The 22,788-nt window shown below is 41.0% G+C and overlaps 1 protein-coding gene across 1 annotated transcript in view; it reads right to left on the bottom strand.

Annotated features, from left to right (window-relative positions):
- Tm9sf3 (transmembrane 9 superfamily member 3) overlaps window positions 1-19,892 on the bottom strand; it is a 58,061-nt gene extending 38,169 nt beyond the window's left edge. Inside the window, exons 1-5 of the mRNA XM_052186057.1 lie at window positions 19,629-19,892; window positions 10,202-10,397; window positions 4,573-4,695; window positions 3,335-3,495; window positions 2,136-2,213 (exon numbers count right to left, since the gene is read on the bottom strand). Of these exons, the coding sequence (XP_052042017.1) occupies window positions 2,136-2,213; window positions 3,335-3,495; window positions 4,573-4,695; window positions 10,202-10,397; window positions 19,629-19,724 (654 nt within the window). The 5' untranslated portion in view covers window positions 19,725-19,892. The remainder of the gene's footprint in view (window positions 1-2,135; window positions 2,214-3,334; window positions 3,496-4,572; window positions 4,696-10,201; window positions 10,398-19,628) is intronic.
- Between the last annotated feature and the right edge of the window lie 2,896 nt (window positions 19,893-22,788).

Raw genomic sequence — 22,788 nt, 5'->3', positions numbered from 1 at the left:
TGTCCATGAGGGCAGGCAGAGTTTTACTTGGGCTAACATGCTACAGAAATGCGTGAATGGGAAGGGCAGCTCTGCCTCCGCTACTCATCCAGAGGCTTCAGGGAAAAGACGGAAGTTAAAGACAGACAAGATCATTCCATCCTTCCTCCAACAATTTATTTATTGCATTCCCATTGGCATTATAAATGGAACAATGAATGCATCATAATTATTAAAAGACTATGCAAGTTTATCATTAAAGTATCACCAAAAAATTTAAAAAAGCAGTTTAAGATGAAATTACAGCTGTCTCCCAAGATGGGATTTTGTTTCTACTTGGAAATTAATAACCCAGAAATGGTCAAGAAAAAAAAATGATATATAAAATCTTTAGTCAACTGCTCAAGATTTTAAATAGAAAAATTTTATATATTCTTAGTAATAAGAAAGGTACGCCTTAAATGCTGAGACTTCCTACACGGACAGAGCTAAAAATTATTACATAAAATATAGCAGAGAAAGACAAGCACCCTGTTATCTCACTTGAATGTGTACACATAAGCCACTCTCAGAGAAGCCGGAGAACAGCAGCCATCAAGAGGCTGAAGAGAACAGGAGCGGAAAGGTCAGGTCAAAGTTCTCCGAGTACAAAGTTATAGGTAGATACGAATGCAGTGTCCTGGTGCTTCCCCCACCATGGTGCTGTCCTTCTGTAGATATATATCTATGTGAAATTATGTGAAAGGTTTCTTTTATGGATATCTTTTGTAGATAATGATAATAAATATTTCAAAAAATGAATTCTGAATGTTTCTTTACAAAACTTTTATTACATTTATTTCCAGGGGGTATATAGGTATCAGACAACTTTTGGGAGTTTAGTTCTCTCCTTCTATCATGTGGACCCCAGGGATTGAACCCAGGTCACTGGATCTGGCGGCAAGCACTTTAGCCTATTAGCCATCTCACCAACACCTTATGCTTCCAACATGAAAAAAATGATAAAATATTTGAATTTGAAAGAATATGTTTAACTTGGCTGAAACAGTGGATAATGTATATATGTACTGGAACATCACATGTTACCTCACAAATATATATAACATGTTTTATATATCAGTTTAAAATATACATTTAAAAGTATTAAAACTTCTAATGAGGTTCCCTACTATACCCTAATCTAAGAAATATGCAATCTAAAGAATAAAGTTTAAATCAATACCTACAATAATGCACTGTCAATAATCTAAAACTTCTAACATTCCTTTGTCAATACCCTAAAAACTATACAATGTGGTATAGCCTTAAAATGTTTACACCAAGAAAATACTTATTAAAATAATAAAGCATCACTGCTCAGCTTTTTGGCTAAGATTAAGTATAAAACTAAAAAAGCAATGATTACTGAACCTACCAATTGCACGCCACTGCCCCCTAGCGATATGAATCCTAAGTGTCACTCTGTTTACTGTGATTTTTTTTTTTTATTTAAAAACAATGAATTTTTAGTAAGTGGTATTAGGAATTTTTAAAACTGGAGGAACATCCCCAACAGTGCAACCTTGAACTGAGATCCAGTTCCCAGACAAACCCTGGCCTAGGCGCTTCATCCAACCTCCACGTGTTGGTGAGGAATGAGGACTACCAGAAACATTTATTCCCTTTCTAGACGCTCCACACGGAAGGATTCCTGCTGGCAAAACCTGCACTGTTCTCTCCTCTCCGTTCTGCTGCTGTCTCTTCACGCTCACCAGGGCAGAGGCCTGTGAACAGAAGCCTGCCAACACTTCAGCAGCAGCATAAGACCCGCTTCAGAATTAAGAAGCCCATCTGACCACAGAGATGAACCGCATTTTCCAATATAATCATCATTTGCAATTAAAGTACTATTTTTGGCTTCCATGTATTTAGCTTTTCCCTATATACCGCTTAACTGGTTTACACCACACTATGAAGTAAGCAAGTTTTATTATTCCTTTAAAATGCCCTATTATTCTTATGACTTTAAGGTTATAACTGAAATCACAATTAGTTATATCTTAAAATCCATAGTGCTTAGCACAATGGCCCACACAGGCATTTTAAAGATATGTAAAGATGTTCAATGTGAAACTGATTTGCACATATATGCTCTATCTTATAGAAACAAGACTTACCCTATGTTGAAAAAAGGATGGATCAAGATATTTATCGAATCGATCTTCAAATTTCACATCTGATTTTTTCCATTTTACCTGAAAAAAAAATCCCCACTTAAAAATTAATGTCAATAAATGATTAATAATCTGATGGCAAAACTCATATAAAAATCAGAAATACTGGCATACTTAAAAATTAAAATAAAATGGTAATAAGATACTGACAGGACCAGAGTTTTAGTTTTTAATTTTACTATTTTATGTGCATGGATTTGGGTATGTGTCTGTGCACCACCCATGTGCAGTGCCAGCAGAAGCCTGAAGAAGATTCTAGATCCCCAGAAACTAGACTTATGATCTTGTGAGCTGCTATGTAGATACCAGGAATTGAACCTGGGTTCTGTAGAAGAACAGGCAGAGCTCTTAACCATCTCTTCAGTCCTAGTCTGAGAAGTTGTATAATATTACAGCTTTCCTCAGATGGGTCATTTCAGCTTTCAAGGACAAATCACTACTGCTGACTTGATATATGTGTTGGGATTAATACCAGTTGCTAAATACTTGTTAGCTTACAAGTATTTAAACCAACTAAGAATACGTAATTTTTATCTTTAAATTATGGTTTTATGGCAACTATTAAAGTTCTCTACAGTTATGTAATAGTTATATTGCATACACATGGAAAAAAAGAATTTTCAGGATTGGCTATAAGCAAGGGATACTTCTCAATGACCAGAAAAATAATCGGCAAAGAGAAAAGTCTCCCTATATTGGACTTCCTCTCTTTCTTCCACCATTTTTAAGCATAAAGAATAGAATGACCTTTATTGAGAATGGACTCTGACAAGCTCTTACTGTGCAGAAGTCTTCTCATCAAGCACAGCAATCGACACCTACACGACGACTTTCATGCCACCTCTATTTGCAACAGCAAATGAAGAGAAAAAAACATGAACTTCCCCAACCTAAACCACTATCAAGATACAAGGCTGAGCTGTCACCTACCTGGTGCCAATGGTAGCCATGTTACAGCAATGGTCATTAGGCCAATGTGTGGCATCCCATACCACAGATCTGAGGTACTTCCTCTTCCTTTAGGAGATTTAATGTACATACACTGAGGAATTTTGTTGCATCTAACTTTAAGATATATTTTTATCTTCTAAAGCTTACTAACACAACCATTTCTTCCTTTAAACAATTATTTTAAAACTTACCGAATACGACATCTGTATTTTAGTATTTGGAACCAGTTTGACCTTTCCTTCACTAGTTAGATTAACATCAACAATTCGATTTCCATTAAAGCCTATTTCAAGTTTTTTGTAGGTCCAAAGATAGTAATCTTCTCCATTTTCATCTGCTTCACCAACAATACCTACAAAAGAAAAGACACTTTATAAGAGGTAACACCACCTAGTATTCAAAACACCCAGCATCTAAAAGTCCATTAAATGTCCTTTACATAAAGAGGCAATTCTACCATTACCTTCATGGTTATTAGCACAAGGCAAATGTGTAGGCTGGCCTTCTTAGCAAACATGTGCCAGGGTCACGCTAGCACAAAATGATGAAGACATGTTTACCACAAATGGTCACGGTTTGATACTCAGAACTCACCCTCCGTCCTCACTAGCTTCTTGCTGCTGCACATGGCAGGATCTCGCTATGCAGTGCTGGCTGGCCTGGGACTTGCTATGTAGACCAGGATGGCCTTGAATTCACAGAAATCCTCTTTGCCTTTTCCTCCCAAGAGATTAAATTTCTTATAAATCTCCTTAGCATATCTAATGTAGCTCAGTCAGTTTGCTGCAGATGACCATAATGATCAGCTAACAATTTTAAGATCAAAAGATAATTACTTATACAAGGAGCATATGTATAGAGACAAGAAAAATATCTGTGATCAAACATGTTGCCTATAGTAACTGCCTATTCCTTGCATTTAAAATAATTTAATTATTTAAGTTATCTTTGGACTATGCCTTCATTTGTATTAATCATATTATGTCTCTTCCCCAATAAAATGGACAAGCAGGAGCTAGATAAGAGTATTTCTTGATATTGAATGCTTTGGTAAATACCAAAGAAACTGATAAGTAAAACATTCAAAAAACTATCATATCCCTAAAAACATACTACTACTACACTGTCACATAAAGGGGTAAATTTCAAAAAATCCTATTCAGTCCCTCTAACTATATTTAAGAGAAAATAAGCTGTAAAGAACCTGGGGAAGAAGAAAATTTTAAATGCCTTTGAATTCCTTGAGTCTGAAAAGTTATACCATATTAAACCTTTTATTTTGAGACTTTCCTGGTCTGGCAGTATCAAAAACCGCCTCCAGGAGGAGGAAGCCATAAAATCAGCATTAAAGACGATTCTGGGGCAAACACAGAAACACATTTCCATCATGATCTGGAACAGTCCCTACTTTGTAACACAGGATACTTACCCCATATTGGTAAGTCATCTATGTACATCTGATACCAATAGTGATTCTTGATAGCATACACAAATGCATCTCTCTTCTCTTTATCTAAGTCAATTTCACAGTAAGTACCTGGCATTACATCATCTGCAAAGTAAAATTTACAAATTAACTTGCAAAATAGTTACAGGAAATACAGCACCAAAAGAAAAGTCAGCATTTGCTGTAGTTAATTCTATTCCCAATAGTTCAGTCTGGCGATAGGCATATGGGAGCTCAGTATGCTATCCCTCCCAGTATTTTTATATTTTCCATTATCTTATAATAAAAGGTTTTGACCATCTTTATTTTCAAAGATGCCTTATGTGAGAAACTCCTCATACAAAGAAAATAATCTAAGAACAATAGGAAATTCACTTTAAAATAAACAAATTGATATAAAAACAAATAAGATAGAAGCTTATGGCACATAAGGAAATTTTCATTTGCTGTATGGGAAAGCTTAAGGACAGGAGCTTAGGCAGGGATAACAGTGTCGCTTACGGCCACTCGGATAACATTCATTCCAACAGCATGGGAGACCCAAGTCATCAGTGGCCACAGAGGCTCTTCAGAATCATTAAGATCACAGGCTAGCTTCTCTCTAGGAGGCATCTCTACTTATAAATCACTCAAAAATACCCTAAAGGTGAATCATTTCCATTCTCGATTGCTTGCAAAACAGTGTTCTCATAGCTGTGTTCAGATGGTCTCTTATTTCTAATGCTTCAAACTCTGTCCACATTCTATATAACTGAAAATCTAGCTGAAAAAAAATCTCTCACCATAAATCACTGGTTGAAAATGACCTCCCTCAAGTGAAACACAAACCTATCAATTCTGAAGAAGATTCAACTAAGATTTTAGCAATGCAAAACTCTTGAGGAGGAAGACAAAAGCAAAGCCATACACTAACGAGCAAACGTTACACACACTTCTCAGAGATCACTCAGAGACCCAGAACCTACTGCCAGGGTATGCCCAATAACAGCCCAGAAAACAGCCGCTAGTGTGGCACACACTGTGCTCTCGGAGAGTCTGCCACACCACCTCACTTACACTTTTTCTTCTGATGGGATTACTAATATGGAAAAGCACACTCTTCCCTCAAATTCCACAGCGCTCAGCAGTTATCAAGAAATCACCATATATGTACACAGTGACATGGCAAAGGCCCGAGTTCTGGTTTGCGTTTCACTACTGACTAGCTACCTGAACCAAAGCGAAAGGTTTAACCTCTCCATGACCTCACAGTTCCTCAACTGTGAACTGAGGAAACTGTGCTGCCAGCTCCTTCCCAGGGCTGTGTGAAGGCTGGAATGGGATGTATGCACACTCTTAAGCATGTCTGCGCTTACACTCTTGAGAATCTCATGAGTGTGTTACTTCCCTCCACAGCCCACTCCACCCCACCCTGAAAATGTCAAGCACATAAAATGCACAATTTCAGAGTGCCCAAGGATGGACCCCTGAAGCCAGAGGTCTGCTTAAACTCTCCACATTCACAGCCTAGTGCAGTCTGAAAGGCAATTACATATTCCATAACTGCCAAAAAGATTTTTAAAAAATTGACTAGAAATACTGGTATATGTAGTTAATTTTAAAAACTATAAAGGCACAGATTAACTAAGCAGCCTGACTGGGAACATAGCTTAGGGAGCAACCCTGGAATCCTAGCTACCTGGAAGCAAATACAGAAGGATTGCAAACCAGAGTCAGCCAGGCTCCGGAGGAACCCAAAGCAAGGTCATATAACCTAACAAGACTGTGTCTCAAAATAAAAGGTAAAAACAACAGGGGTGGGGGTGGGGAGGGCAGGCCTGGAAATGTAGCTCAGTGGGAAAACATTTGCTTAAGGTCCATGAGGTCCTCTCCTCAGCTCAATCCCTAATACTATAAAACATGAAAGGGCGGGAGGAAGGGTACAGAAATTGCCTTAAAATGTTTATAGCTTTTAAATATAAATGTATTATAGTGTGTGTGTGTGTGTGTGTGTGTGTGTGTGTGTGTGTGCCATCAGACTGGAAATGTCGCCTTTGGGAAGGACAACAGCCAAAGCAGAGAATCACTTAACTTTACATAGGATCTAAACAGCACTGGCATTTCTCCAGATCTGCAGAACTCTGAATTTACCAATTCACTCAAGGTAGGAAGAAATACAAAGTGCCATCTGTATATTAGGTTAGGATAATCAAAGAAGAAATAATTTTTTAAAAAAGAATATAATAAGCGAAAAGGAATAATCCCTAGAAGTCATTATTTTTCAACTATTAGTGTCCTCTATTATACCACAGGATTCTCAAATAACAGGGAAAGTCACGAGGCAGTGACTTCCCCAGGTTAAGAATACTATCCCAGCTGGGCCTGGTGGCTCACATCTGTGATCTCAGCACTCAAAGACTGAGGCAGAGAATCATTAAGTTCTAAGCTGACTTCAGCAAAGGCCAGCAAGGGATAAACAGTAAGTTCCAGGCTTAAGCTAGCCTAGCCAGCATGGTTAATACCTTTACACACACACACACACACACACACACACACACACACACACACACACAGCCAACAACAAAATATTAGAATTACAATCTCAGATGATCTAATAATCAAAAGGAACCAAGTGTCATAAAAGTAGGTACACACTGTGCAATTTATTAAGAGCGTTCTCAGTCTTAGCAGCTAGGGTATGTAGGAATGTACTAACCTAATGGAACCAGCAGAAAGAGTACAGTAGTTTGGGAATACACTAATTTAACATTTCAGAAGTGCTAATATATAAACAAGTAGAATTACAGATCCATACTATATATATATATATATATACATATTAATTGGTAGGCACAACTAGTCACAAACAAATTATATACTAAGTACTTTTAAAAGTGCATTATCTCATTTAAACCTAACAATGAATCTATTAGGTATATTATTCCCCATGCTTCAAAAGACAAGAGATACAAAAGATTGACTATTCTTTCTATAATCACACAGAAGGCAGTAGCTATACCATGTCACATTCTAAAACATAAGGTTTTCTACTCAGTTACAGCAATGTTCTAAGAGATAATATCCATAATTAGAAAGTTATAAAGTCAGGCTGGTTCAGGATGCCTAATATATGTCTGTCCTTGCATATTTAATGTATTTTCTCTAAATGCTCCCAATTAGCATTTATGTCTAGCACCAGCATATAACAAAAAGAGAAGGCTGTGCAGAAAATCTGAAGTGAGAGGCATTCGACACAACCCAGACCTAAAATAGTCTTTAGACCATGAATATGATTAGTTCCTTAAATAATCTCTCTAGTGACCTTCACACTACAAAATGGTACCAATTCCAGTAGCCTGATAGAATCTGCTAAGTTTAGTTTTCTTTTTTTTTTCTTTTCTTTTTTTTTTTTTTTTTTTTTTTTTTTTGGTTTTCTTAAGACAGGGTAGCCCTGGCTGTCCTGGAACTCACTCTGTAGACCAGGCTGGCCTCGAACTCAGAAATCCGCCTGCCTCTGCCTCCCAAGTGCTGGGATTAAAGGTGTGCGCCACCACTGCTGCTACCACCACCCCGACTTATAGAATCTGTTAAGTTTAAATAAATTAATATTACGTTTCTGTATGTATGTGTGCAAGCATGTGTGTGCATGTCTATGTGTGTATGTTTTAAAATTTTTACTGCATATGAACACACCTTCTAAAGAATGGAAAGTGAACTGCTTGAGATGAAAGACTGAAACCAAATGAAGTTGGATACAATGCCGTATGTCCATAACCCCAGCACGCAGGAGACGAAGAGAATGAGAAACTGAGGGGCAGCCTCGGATACATAGCAGACTTGAGGCCAGCCTGAGCTTCACAAGTCTCTACTTTAAAACATCTCAAAAAACTAGACAGAGTAGACTGATTGATCAGCGTTTCCCATTGAGACAGTGTTCTGCTTTCTATATCATTATTAGTATGTATGAAATACCATGAACACTTGCCCCACATCTGGGCCTCAAAAGGTACATTCTACCCAAAAGAATATTAAAAACAACAATGAGTAACAGTCAGGAACAATTTCAAAGCATGATCATCTTTATCTATGAACCAAAGAAGCAAAAGCCTGCTGTAGCAGTGAGTGAGCCCAACCTCCATCCACTGCTGCCCATCCAGACTGCCTAAATTAGAGGGTCCAGCAGCAGGTCTGTGTAGATCTGGCGAGGCCTGGAGAACCGCTACCTTTCAGGGAGTACAATGGGCAATTCTTCCATCCCTAAGTATTAACTTAGTCTGGAAAGAAAACAAATCTCACTTTCAAGTCCATGGAAACAGCCTCTGACTACTTATCTCCATCTCAATCTCGAGGAATTTGCAGAAGGGAGGCTAAGACTGCTGTATAAATGTTTCTTCTGACAAGAAAGGCATAAGGATGTCAAATCTGATCAAATCACTGCACCGAAGCAGGACTTGTAGGTTCACAATCTCTCTCTCTCTCTCTCTCTCTCTCTCTCTCTCTCTCCCCCTTCCCATTATTTTCCTCCTTCCCTCTCTCTCCCTCCCCCACTCACATTCCTTTGTATTAAATGAGACATGTCTACCAAATATAGAAAAGGAGAAGCTAAGTGGGTAAATTCAGTCCTGAAGTTCCCAAAGATCACACATTCTCATTTAGTTTCTTCATATTTATGATTAAATATTTCAATTACCTTATTAAATTAAAGAAGAAGCTTCAGGGTATGTTTCTAACACTCATAAGGCCACACCACTATGATTTAAATTTGCAACTCAATTTTATAATTAAGTCCCTAGGGACATTATGAGGAAGGTATAAATATATGCATCCATTTTCAAAACAGTAACAAAAACAAATCTGATAAATAAGTACACAATTTAACACATCAAAGTAATATTATCTTTGTATCTCATGCTATAGCCCCCCCAAAGCACTAAAAATATCAGAAGACAGTTACTATCTATATTATATATCCATAGACATAATGAAGTCAAAATTGGAGCAAACAATTTTACTAAAATCAATGAAGTAAAAGAAATAAGGCTAAAAGCATAGCTCCTGAGTACAAAGCCCGTGTTCTATATATATTTTTTAAAAAAATCTAAACTTCCAGATCAAAGATTCAGCAAACTTTTAGCTTCCCAGAGATGCTCTAGCCATGGTTCTCCAAATGCTGTGCAGGGAGTGTGCCGAGACCTCCCAGAGGGAAGCGCACACATAAACACACACGCCTTCTCATTGGCAGCACAATAGAGAGACTCCCCCTTGAACCTAAGTGTTTGACTTAAATTTTAAATATTCTACAGGTGTTAAGGATGAATTAGTATAGCAATACCAAGTACATTCTGAGTATATTGTACAAGTTAGATTTGAGGCTTTACACAAATTTTTTAGAAACCACATATCCCTTTAGAATCCCACACCTCCAAAAATCACTTTATTATGAGATCTATGATGGCCTTCCCAGGCCATCTATGTATCTAGCAAGTTTACTAAAAAAATACTTTTTAGAAAGAACTACGTTAGGGAAGCATTCTATTAACAATTTACTTTGCTAAACATCCTACAATGAACATGACAATACAGGACAACTCCCTGGCTCCAATGTCAGTAAGAACTACTAATGCTAACTTACCTTTAAATTTAATATCCAGGCCACTAAATTCTAATTCAACTCCTTGAAGTGCTTCTCCCAAAGTTTCATGGTAATGACTGATACTTTTTTTTGACCCCACACAAAACGGAAGTGAAAAGTATTTATATGTTTCTTGCCGATTGTGGTAGGGCCCAACAGTATTCATCCATAAAACAACTTCTTCTTTATCTTGATACTGTAACAACAAAAACAAGACAAGGACTTTTAAAATATCTATTTCAATTAAGTAAACTGTCTACATTTAAGATGCTAAAAAGGTGAAACAGTAGAAATTTAATCTGACTACCAATGTCCACACTTTCAAAGTCAAGGGTCATGAATCTTGAAATTTTATCCTGATTATGGTCTCAGAATCCATTTCCCCCAAAAATTGTTTTACAAAAGACAGTGTTTTTCAAAAAAAGTCAAGAGCTTGTAAAAGTAGATTTCTAACTATTAAATAAAAGTAAGCGCCAAACCAACATACTTTGACAGGAAAACCTGCACAAGGAAGGAGAAAAGAAAATCAACAGCTTCTTGATAATCATTAGCCTCCCTCCCCTGACAAACTCATGTCAGCACAAAACAATGCAGCCTTCCCTCAGTCTTCCTCACAGCTACTGTGATAGACAAGGAACAAATAACTAGCAAAGGAAAAGCAACACTGCAATGAACACAAGAACATCCAAAGCTACATTCCACCTATCATCAGAGATGCACCACCCTACATCTCTATTTCTTTGAATTACACCTCTAACCATCAGTGAATAGTATATATATAGCCATATATAGGTCTGGGGCAGCCAACCTCACCTTTTTATTACCCAGCAGTAGAACCTACCAAGGATTTTTTAAATTTTTCTATAAATTTAAAATTAATAGTAATATTAACCAGACACAATCAGATTTATTTTTAAATTATATGTATGTTTTTGTGTGTATCTGCCCTGGTGCCAGAGGCATCAGATCTACCTAGAGCTAAAGATACAGGGAGTGGTGAAGTATACGGTGATAGGATCCAAACTCTGCTCTGACACTTTCTTTTCTTTCTTTCCTTCCTTTCTTTCAAGATTTACTTATTTCATTTATATGAGTACACTGTAGCTATCTTCAGACACACTAGAAGAGGGCATATGATCCTATTACGGATGGTTGTGAGCCACCATGTGGTTGCTGGGATTTGAACTCAAGACCTCTGGAAGAGCAGTCAGTGCTCTTAACCACTGAGCCATCTCTCCAGCCCCCAGGTACTTTCAAGTCAACTAATAGTACAAAAGCTGATCCAATGGATCATACTTATGAAGTGCCTAGTATGTGCCAACAGCTGTGTTGACCACTGAGGAGTCTGCTTTCAATAGAATGTGTTCCCTAACCTATTGATCTCTTAAAGGGAATCATTTAACCGGAAGCTATGCAACTAGCAGCTACATAATTTCTAGCTCCACTTTTCACATTGAAAACTGATCGATAAACACTTTCAACAAAAATCTAATGTGTTCACAACCAAATTAACCTTACTCAAATCTACTGTTTAATCTGTTTTCCTAAAGATACTAGGAGTCTCAAACCCAAGGCTCTTCTCTATCTTCCAGAGAACCCCAAACCACTAGCTTATCTACTCTTACTCCAAAACTCTGCTTCTTCCTTTCTGCTCATATCAACAACCGCCACCTCCCTAAAACATACTAACTGCCTCGTTGTTCATAGAAGACATCATTCAGATAATCAAGGAAATAAAACCTTATTGTTCAGACACACTGGCAGCATACAGCAAGCCCTAAGTTAGATTTGAAAATATACGGACAATAAAAAAATATCCTTCTTGCCTGGCACAATGGCACATGGATAGTAATACATTAATCCCAACATTTGGGAGGCAGAGAAAGGTACTTCTGACTTCCAGGCCAGCCTGTTCTATGCAGTGTGTTCCAGACAGAGCTACATGGTCAGGCTGTCTCAAAAATAAAGAATTTTTCATATTTAATAAAGAATAAGTCTTCTTTCCTTCAAGTTCACAACCCACATAGAACTATACATGTAAATGATTAACAACGGGAAAAGGTTGTGATTACGGTAACAAAGAGCTATGGTAGCAACAATAAAGGAATAATTAACTCTGCTCTATCAGAGAAAGGCCTGGGTGAATAGTAATACAGAAAACTATAAGCTGCTTCAAGTAAGCTCAGAAAAGCAGCTACAGATAATCTCCATATGTAATGTAAATAATTAAGGGTCTGAGTACTAATGTCTCCATACACCTCCATCCATAACTATTCCTTTTACTTGGGGGCATGCCCGACAAACCTATGTGATAGGTCTCCCATCCAGTCAATCCACAATCATAGAGCATTAATCAAAGTACTCCTTTCTAGCTGTACATCCTCAGAATTCTCCAAACTGAGATCTCCAACAACCACTTCTCTCTGATCAGAGTTCCAAGAATGAAAACCTATTCACCAAGCCAAAATGTTATAAAGTATTTAATACCACTGGTAAACACAGAAGAAATAGTGACCCATCAAGTTCATTGGCAACTTAGTCAAGCATGTGCTGACTATAACAGTTTTCACTCAGAGATAAAAGGAGAGATTGGAACATTGTAGAGAAGGGCCCCTTAATAAGAACCTGGCCATGAATCCTGCTGAGTGTAGAAAATACCTGTGAGATAAACCTCAATATGTGATTCTTTAGAAATAAAAAATCTGAACATAATTACTTCTTAAAAGTAAGACATTCATTTATTTTATGCACACCCAAACAGTTTAAGGGTAACAACATATATTAAAGCCACATTCTGAAATGACTTTAAGTTTAAACATGTGTGAAACCTTAACAGGCTGGCAGAGCTGTGAAGGAATGAGCCAAGTGTCTCCAAGAAGAGAGAAAGCAGAAGTCAGAAACACAAAGTTGCAGGTGAACATTAAAAACTCTAACAACAATGTGCCCAATTCTGCAGTCTAAGCCTCTGGGACAGGGCTCCAGTAGCAATGAGAAACACTCAGAGCTGCAGGTGAGGACGGGGCTCAAACAATGTTTCACTCTTTAACAGGCTCCTTTTCTGCAGTTAAATACAATGAACTTAAAATGTTTCCTACTTCATCCAGACTTTTTCACCCCTGACAGTAAGGGCTCCCAAGGCTAGGTGAAGATCTGTTTCACTGAACATGGTGGCACACTGCTAAGCACAAGCTCAAGGAGTTGTGGCAGGAGGATTATGAGTTTGAAGTTAGTCTAGGCTACAGTCTCCATTTTAAGAGTTCCATCTTAAGAGAGAAAAAAATGTTTAAAGATATCTTGAAGCTCGAAGAACCAAAAGGAAGATTTCACAGAACCTTTACTCCCTGATAGACATCAATAATCCTACCCACAACCCAGGAAGAACACTGAAAAAACGTTGCTGACTTCTTTGTAAAGTCTGACTAAAAAACTCAGAAATTACGCTGCCCACCCAGGATCAAAAGCTCAAAATGAGGGCTCAACCGCTATCTTTCATTTTTACAGGCTTTAAAATGCTTTTATTAGAGAAAGCAAAATCCATTTCTGTATTTCTGAAATTAGTTTCAAAAGCCCTTCAATTAATTTTTGTTTTCAACAGTATGTTGAGATGATTCTTTCTTAAAATAACTCTGTACCTCAACTTTCCATCTATCATGAAGTGCAGCCCAAAAGAGGACCAAGTGTGGCATTTTGTATAAACTAAATTTGCACTAGCATGTTCAAACCTCATTTGTAAGACATGTCTAATTCTCACGATAAATCTTCAAGGAAGTTTCTAAAGTTCCTATACTTTTAACACAGTCTAAGTCACAAGCTGCCATTTGTCAACCAGACAAATCCTTCTGTAGGGGACTAGAGAGCTGGCAAAGTGGTTAAGAGCACTTGCTGCTCTTGCAAACAGGACTTAGGTCCCGTTTCCAGGACCTTCATGGCAGTCCACAACCCACTGAAACTCCTGTTCTAGGGGATCTGATGCCCTCTTCTGGTCCCCATGGGTACTGCATGAACATGGTGCATTTATATACATACAAGCCAGACACAATAAACAGAAAATAAGTCAGTCTTAAAACCTTTTTCCAAATCATTCAATGGTACAATATAAAAAGTTTCCAACAGAGGCAAAGTAATCCATCTTAGGCACAGGTGGGGCCATCCCACATCAGAAATTATGAAACCACAACTGCAAAGACTAAAAAGAAATGGGGTTCAGTTAGGTAACCTAAAGAGCTATGCCTAAGACTATGAGCACAGTGAGGAATGGGCTGGTTTTGTTCACTGCTGTAAGCAGGTTTCATGCTGCCAGCACTACAGATCTTTGCCCCTAGTAGTTACCTAATTACTCAAGTCATTCAACAGACGCTAGCTATGTACTCCTAAGATTAAGCAGGGCTATGGTATATATGGAACAGGTGTGAGGGAAGGGGAGGGACACAAATGACAAGACACAACCTGCTGATCATGTTGAGAAACAGAACCCAAAAAAGTGGCTCGTGCTTTACATCCACTGGGCTACTTTGTCACCCTCTTCACTTACTTTAAAGCCTCCCTCGCACCCACAGGGTCTCATTATGTAGCCTGGCTGGCCTGGAACTCACAAGAGATCTGTCTGCCTCTGTCTCCCGGTGCTGGGATTAAAGGTGTGTACTATTATGTCTGGCTTTAGAGAGACCTTTTTATGACCCTTCAGTAATGTAATAGGAGACTGTCGTTGATAAGTGAAAGTATTCATTAATTTTAATTTCAAACACTATGTCCTATAATCTACACAGTCCAACCTTTAAAAACTAGAATTAGCAGATTCTCAAGAAGTCAACAGCACATTTCCTTCTCATCGTTTTTCCAAGAATATTGCAAGAACGTTGGATAAATAAGCACATAAAGAATACAGGGGGTGGGAGAAGGGGGTCAACAAGATGGCCGGCCAGCTCACTGGGTAAAGGGACCGGCTGCTAAATCTGACAATGGAATCTCAGTCCCAAGTCCACATGGCAGAAGGAAAGAGCTGTCTCTGACAGGTTTTCCTCTGGCCTCCACATGCCCACTGCAGCACATACACTCACTTCCCCAAAGCACAGAAGAAAATAAACAAATACATGTATAACCAAAAAAGTTTAAAGAACACTATAGAGGTCTAATGGTAGGCCAAACCCTAGTTAAGTAGGTACAGAAAAAAGAAGAGTATGGGCGCTATAGGGGATAACAGGACAGTCATTCCTTCTTAGAACCAGCTAATTTGGGGGACCCATTATAAAATAAAACTATCTAACCAGGGATAATGAATGCCAATAGCCCTAACTATTCAGAAAGGCAAGGCAGGAGAATCACCTGAGTCCAGCCAAGAATTCATGACCACTTTAGCCAATACTGAGACTCCACCCTCCAGAATGCAACAGTAAAACTGCTGGAGAGATGGCTCAGCAGGTAAGACTACTGCTCTTCCTAAGGACCGCACAGTTTGGTTCCCAGCACCCACACTGGGTGACTCACTACTACCTGTAACTCCAGTTCCAGGGGATCCAACACCCTCCTATGGCCTCCAAGAGCAAATGCACACATGTGCATAAATAATAGAGTAATTTTTTACAAATAAGAATAGTTTAAAAGTAGCAAACAAGAAAAGGATAGGCTCCTTTGTTCATCAATAATTTCAAGATGGTGGCTAAGCGGGCACTGGAGCGAGGAAGCGGTCCTGCGCGACTGCTCGGCCACCTGCCACTGAGCCCGAGCCCTCTGCCTTCTTAGTGCTTGTACAAACATCTCAGGATGTGGACCTAGACTCACCCAAACATTTCCGCATGAACTTAAAAGTGTTTTATAGTCCTGTTCCTAAGAAAACAAGCTGAGCTGTCTAAAGACACTAATGCGGGCCTACGAAGATGCCTCAGTTGGTAAAGCTCTCCAATATCCACATAAGAAACCAGAGGAGGTGGCCCGCACCTGTGCCCCAGCACTTGGGAGGAAGAGACAAGAGGCTCTCTCTCTGAGGCTTAGTGGCCAGCCAGTCTAGCCTAGTGAGTGAGCTTCAGGCCCCTAAGGTGGCCTCTATGAACAAAGGTGGAGAGCAGCTGAGGACAAACTTCCTCCCAAGCTCTGACCTCCATAAGCACACGTGCACACACACCAAGCCCACATATGAAAACACGCACGAAACTTGCTTTTTCCAAAGACTTATTAACCAGAAGAAGGTTTGGAGTCAATTCCACCTCTATTCATACTGGGTACAACTTCACCCACGACTACCTCTCTAGGCCTGCGTCCTGGTCTATTGGGGAACATCTGGCAGGGCTATTTATTTTAGGGTGCTATGATTTAAAACTGGGGCCTTGCCTGTGAGGAGCACACCACTACCAAGCTACCTCTCTGGCCCTCACTGTTGTCAACACACATTTAATGTGGGTTAATATGGAAAACACAACAGGACCTGGCACATATTATTTAAGTCATATTATTAGTCCTTCAGTAACATTTTAGCAGGAAATGACCTAAGGCAAGCTTTAGCTTCTGAAAGTTGTTCTTTAATTAATAACTCAATGCCACAGGTGTTTTTTAAACATCACTCAGCAGTCTTCCCTTGACAACTTGTCTCTTCCTTCTGTATCTCTCCCTTCGCTAGCTACTCCTGCCTTCTTGGAAGAAAAGAAAAAAAAAAATCACTTGATTAGAGCCCTATGATCTGGCTAAGATAAAGACCCAGGTTTCAAGAAATAGTTCCAAGAAACTTAGACGTAAAGGATCTGTTCAAGGTGCACACACACTGACTGTCCACTCTCCTGCTTCAGTACATGAGCCGGATCTTCACACAGCATCCTTTTCGGTAAGAGTGGCGAGCAGAGACACGGCCTGCACTGCATAGGGGAAGCCATGGAGTCCATATCCAGTGTGTATGTGTGTGGGGGGAGGATCCTTTTAGCAAATATTTTATGTGCATAAAAATTAAAACATTCCATGTGTAGTCGGATGTGGTGGTGCACACCTTCAATCCCAGCACTCAGGAGGCAGAGGCAGGTGGATCTCTGAATTCAAGGTCAGTCTCGTCTACAGAGTGAGTTCCAGGATGGTCACGGCTACATAGAGGAACCCTGTTTCAAAAACTGCAGCCTTCCATTCAGCGGTGGAATATGTGCGTGCCACACAGAAGGGCCTCAGTTTAATCCGCACAACTGAGTAAATGAACGAATGAAGCAACTAAATATGGCGTTCCTAACACTAAAATCTCATTGAATTGGGGGCTGTAGAGATGGCTCAAGCAGTCAGACCCAGCTCTGGTTCCTAGTATTTACCCTGGGTAGCTTACAACCACCTGTCACTCTAGTTCCAGGGGATCTGACACCCTCTTCTAGCCTCTAAGACACTCAGCACATACATGATACCCATACTACATCCATGCTGGCAAAGCTGTCACATAAAATAAAAATAAATAAGCTTTAAAAATTTTCTCATTGAAACTGCCACACAGGTGGTGGTGGCTCACGCCTTTAATCCCAGCACTTGGGAGGCAGAGGGAGGTGGAATTCTCAGTTCGAGGCCAGCCTGGTCTACAGAGTGAGTTCCAGGACAGCCAGGGCTACACAGAGAAACCTTGTCTCGAAAACACCAAAAGAAAAGAAAAGAAATAAAGAAATAAAGAAATAAAGAAATAAAAAGGAAGGAAGGAGGGAGGGAGGGAGGGAGGGAGGGAGGGAGGGAGGAAGAAAGAAAGGAAGGAAGGAAGGAAGGAAGGAAGGAAGGAAGGAAGGAAGAAAGAAAGAAAGAAAGAAAGAAAGAAAGAAAGAAAGAAAGAAAGAAAGAAAGAAAGAAAGGAAAGAAAGAAAGAAAGAAAAGAGAGAAAGAGAGAGAGAAAGAAAGAAAGAAAGAAAGAAAGAAAGAAAGAAAGGAAAGAAAGAAAGAAAGAAAAGAGAGAAAGAGAGAGAGAAAGAAAGAGAGAAAGAGAAAGAGAGAAAGAAAGAGAGAAAGAGAGAAAGAAAGAGAGAAAGAAAGAGAGAAAGAAAGAGAGAAAGAGAGAAAGAAACTGCCACACACAAAACTTGTGAATTATGCTACAGTTTTGTACACTTACAACGAATTTAATTATAAACTAAGTCTTCCCTCTTCCGAGTATAAAACAAAAAATTTAAAAAGTCAAATATAAATTTCTGTCTATGTGGTCGAACTATAATAACAAGTTCCAGATTTTACATGGAAACTGAAGTGTTAAAAAAATTGGCAAATACTATTTAAACTACTATACTTCCTGAAATTTAAAAGAAACCAAAATTATCTTAAAGTGAAAAATCACAAGTGTAGCAGAAAAACATGCTACCGATTCAATGTTTCTCTCAAAAAAAAAAAACTCACATACACACACAATTAGATTCTGGCACTGACTGAAGGTACAACAACCTAGTTTAGAGTTTAGAGTTTTTTATCGGCTAATCCAGGCCAAAGGATTGATCACTACAAAGAAAGGTTGATCACTACAAACAAAATCTAAAGTCTGCCCCTTAAAGCAGAGAGCTCTCATTTTGTCACCGGTCAACCAACTACAACCAAACGTTCTCCACATATTTCAAATTTAGCAAATACACAACTACTCGGGTAAAATTCATACGAATAAAAAACATAAAAACAATCATTCGACAAGCAATCTTCTAGGTTTATCTGACTTTCCACGCGGCCCCGTGTCTACCATTCTGAAGAAAGAAAAAAAAAATCCACAGCATTACAGCCCTAGGTGAAAGTCACTCCAAGAGGCATTAATAGGCAAGCTTTGATGTGAACATACAATAAACCGCCAATCAACTTCAGACCAAAAGCAAAAGTGAGTGGGGGTGTGGCCTGGGGGCTGGGTGACTCAATGGCCCCTCGGGTCAGAGCTGCCCCAGTTAGGGACCCACCACCGGGACAGTGCGTCCTCTGGGGACTCGCGGAGCGCTGAAAAAGTTACAAGGGAGTCCTGAGGACCGAGTGCGCGCAGGGTGAGGACGTGTCCGCGTGTAAACCGTTCACACCTCCGCTTCTCTAAAGCTGTCCCCACCCCGCGGCTTAAATCCGGTTCGGGAGAGAGGGTGAAGGGTGGGGAGAAGTCGGAGCCCGCCGTTAAGGGATGGGTATTTCCTGGTTGGCAAGGGCCTGGGTCACCACGCATCCATCTTCCGCCGTGTTGTGCCCCACAGCGTCGAGTTTCCCGGGTCCAGAGCCCGCTACGGGCCGACCCCAGGTCACCAGCCCCGAGAGGCGGAGCCGGGGCGCAAGGCCCAGGCAGCCCCGAATGCTCGGAAATGCCTCCTCCCCAGCTCCCGCGGATCCGGCCCCGCCATGCCCGACCGGAAGGAGCGCTCGGGCGGCCGCGGGGCTGCACCGGGCCCCCCGGGCCTTCAGACTACGCCGGGCCTGGCGGGGCGGCAGGCGGGGGAGCGGGGCGGGGGCGGCCGCGCGGCTCGCTTCGTCTCACCGTGTGTTCGTGCTCGTCAGACCGAGCCCGGGGCAGCAGCAGCAGCAACAACGCGGCGGCCGCCGCCACGCCAGGAGCGCCCGGCAGCGGCCTCATCCTCCGCGCTCCCACAGGCCGGGCGCCGGCCCACCGACTCCTCCTCCTCCGCCGCCGCCGCCGATTCACATCCACCGGGCGCGGACAGACGCACGGGGCCCGGGCCCAGCCGCTGCCTCCGCCGCCGTCACCGCCCGCTCCGCGCCGCCCCCGCCCCCCGGCCTCCGAGCCTCTTCCTCTGACTCAGCCACGTCATCCGGCCACCCCGGCACACGCCGGAAGTCCTCCCAACGCGGGGCCGCAACCGTCGCCGGCCGTGGGGCGCCGGCGCGCACAGTCCGCGGGGATGAAGGGTTCCGGAGCCGCTGCCGGGCAGCTCGCTCAGCCTCGGCCTGGGCTCTCGCGCGTCGGAGCCGAAGCCGGCGGGCTGGCGGGACATCGGCTCCGGCGCCTAGCTCGCCGGGGCTGCCGGGCGGGGCAGGGCGCCTTACTGGGGGCTTGGGGATCAGCGCGAACACCGCTTTCCATCTAACCCAGGGAATGAGCCATGGGCTTCGCAAGCTTCTTTATAGACGATGATTATTAAACTTGGATAGAGTAGGTTGGATGTTTAAACTTTACTGAGTACTGATTAGACTTCCGTACAATCAAGAGATTTGGGTGAAGCTGACATTCTTGTTTATTCATTTGCCTACCTATTGTTTTTCTCAACCTCATAAATGTATATCCTGGAATGGAAGCTCCTCATAGTTCCAATCACTTGATCTTATATTCTGTACCTAAGCCAGTAGTAGTAAGGAGCTAAGTTTGGTGTCTTACTCCAGAGTTACTCCATGTAACTAACCCCCAGCACTTGGGAAGCTGGACTGATTGTTGCATATTGCATACTTGCTTGGGTTACAGTGTAAAACAAAACAAGAAAAGCAGAAAGCAACAAAATGAAATAAATCGGGTCATAGTAGTGCAGGCATGTAATCCAAACCTGGTATTACATGTAATACCTGGACGGCAGAGGCAGAATTGCAGAAAGATTGGAGCCAACTTTATCTACAGGCCCAGTACCAGGCTCAGCCAGGCTACATAGCAAGGCCCCATCTCAAACCAAAACGTACTACAGACTCAGAAATCATCAGAAGAACACTCCCCTAAATGTAGGACTTAGAGGAAGATTGTCTCATCTATTAGGATCAGACAGATTTTGGTATTTGTTCATGTAATACCTCACAGCCAATATTCTGTACCACCATACTATGCAGAAATCTAAAGAAGACTCCACTACCAATCTTCCCTGTTCATTCCCAAGGCATGCCACCATGATTTCCTACAAAGAAATCAATTTATATCATTTTGTCCAAAACACGCTTTGAATAGTGAATATGTATAGTAGGGTGATAATAGTAATGATTTCATCTGCCAGGCACTCTGATACTAACACAGACACCATGCAACAAATACCTCTAGTGTGTTCACATTACAGAAAACTAACAGAAGCACAGGTTGGGTGACTTGCTGAAAGACTAGACTGGCTTTGCCCCTTTAGTTTTTTAACTGTGAATGTATTACCAGCCATACAGCTCTTTAAAAGGTGGATCAGATGTGCTCTCATTGGCATGAAATAAATGAAATAAGAAGTACTTAAAAATGGAAAAGTTTGCTTCCATTTTGTATGGTAACATGCTAGTTTACCTGGAGAAAACAATCTTAAGTGATTAAGATTACTAAAGTGATTTGCTTTGGAAGTTTGTGTATGTGTGTTACGTATAAGCGTGCGAGTACATGCTCGTGTGTGTGTGTGTGTGTGTGTGTGTGTGTGTGTGTGTGTTGAAGTCAGATGTTGACACATAGATGTCTTCCCCAATCACTGTCCACATTTTTTTTTGAGACAATGTCTCTCACTGAAGCTGAAGTTCAAGTGTTTTGACAGACATCCTGGAAATCCTCCTGTCTCAACGTCCCACTTTATGTGGGTTCCCTGGATCTGAACCCAAATCCTTATATAAGCAATTTTACTGAGTCATATCATATCTCCAGCCCTGTTTGGATGTTTCTTATAAGTGTGTGTGTGCTACATGCGTAAAGAGGTTAGAGATGATGCCTTTGCTAATGAAGACAGCCCAGCTTCCTTAGTCTGTGACGTAATCACTGTTCTATTGCTGTGAAGGCAGACACCATGACCAAGGCGACTCTTATAAAATAAAGCCGTTAACTGGGGTTTGGGGGGCTGGCTTCCAGTCCATGGCAGGAAGCATCACAGCAAGCCTGGCACCGGGTCAGTAGCGGAGAAAGTGAGACGAGGTCTAGCAGAGACTTTTGAAGCCTCAGAGCTCACACACACCCAGAGCCATACTTCCCCCAACAAAGCCAAAACCTCCTAACCCTTGTAATCCTTTCAAACAGCCTCACCCCCTGGGGACCAAATGTTTAAATATATGAGGCAGTGGGGACCATTCTGTTGTTTTTTTTTTTAAGTTGTATTTATTTTATTATATGTAAGTACACTGTAGCTGTCTTCAGACACTCCAGAAAAAGGAGTCAGATCTCATTACGGATGGTTGTGAGCCACCATGTGGTTGCTGGGATTTGAACTAGGGTCCTTCAGAAGAGCAGTCAGAGCTCTTAACCACCAGCCCAGTGGGGGCCATTTTTATTCAAGCCACTATAATGACTATGCACCTGTACAATGAGATCCAACTTTACTGTGCAAGTTAAAGTTTGCTTTTTTGTTTTGTTTTGGGGGAGTTGTTTGTTTGTCAACTTGACATGAACTAGAAATATTTGGAAAGAAGAACCCTCGGTTGAGGACTTGCCTCCATCAGATTGGCCTTTGAGCATGTCTGTAGTACATTTTTTTCCTCTGGTTCCTGGTTGATGCAGGAGGACCCAGTCCATAGAGGAAGTGCTATCCATGGTCCTGGGTTGTATTAAAAAGCAGGTGGAGCCAGACATAGGGAACAAGCCAGCTCTCACCTCCAGGCTCCCGCTTGACTTGTGCTGACCACAATGATGGACTGAGACTTGGAAATGTAAGTCAAATAAACTCATTCCTCCAAAGTTGTTCATGGTGTTTAACACAGCAGCGGAAAACAGGCTAGAACATTTACCTGTGTTCTGCCTTCATTCTTAC

The sequence above is a fragment of the Apodemus sylvaticus genome, chromosome 1 (assembly GCF_947179515.1).
Source record: "Apodemus sylvaticus chromosome 1, mApoSyl1.1, whole genome shotgun sequence".
Classification (NCBI taxonomy): domain Eukaryota; kingdom Metazoa; phylum Chordata; class Mammalia; order Rodentia; family Muridae; genus Apodemus; species Apodemus sylvaticus.
This window is presented reverse-complemented; position numbering and strand designations above follow the sequence as displayed.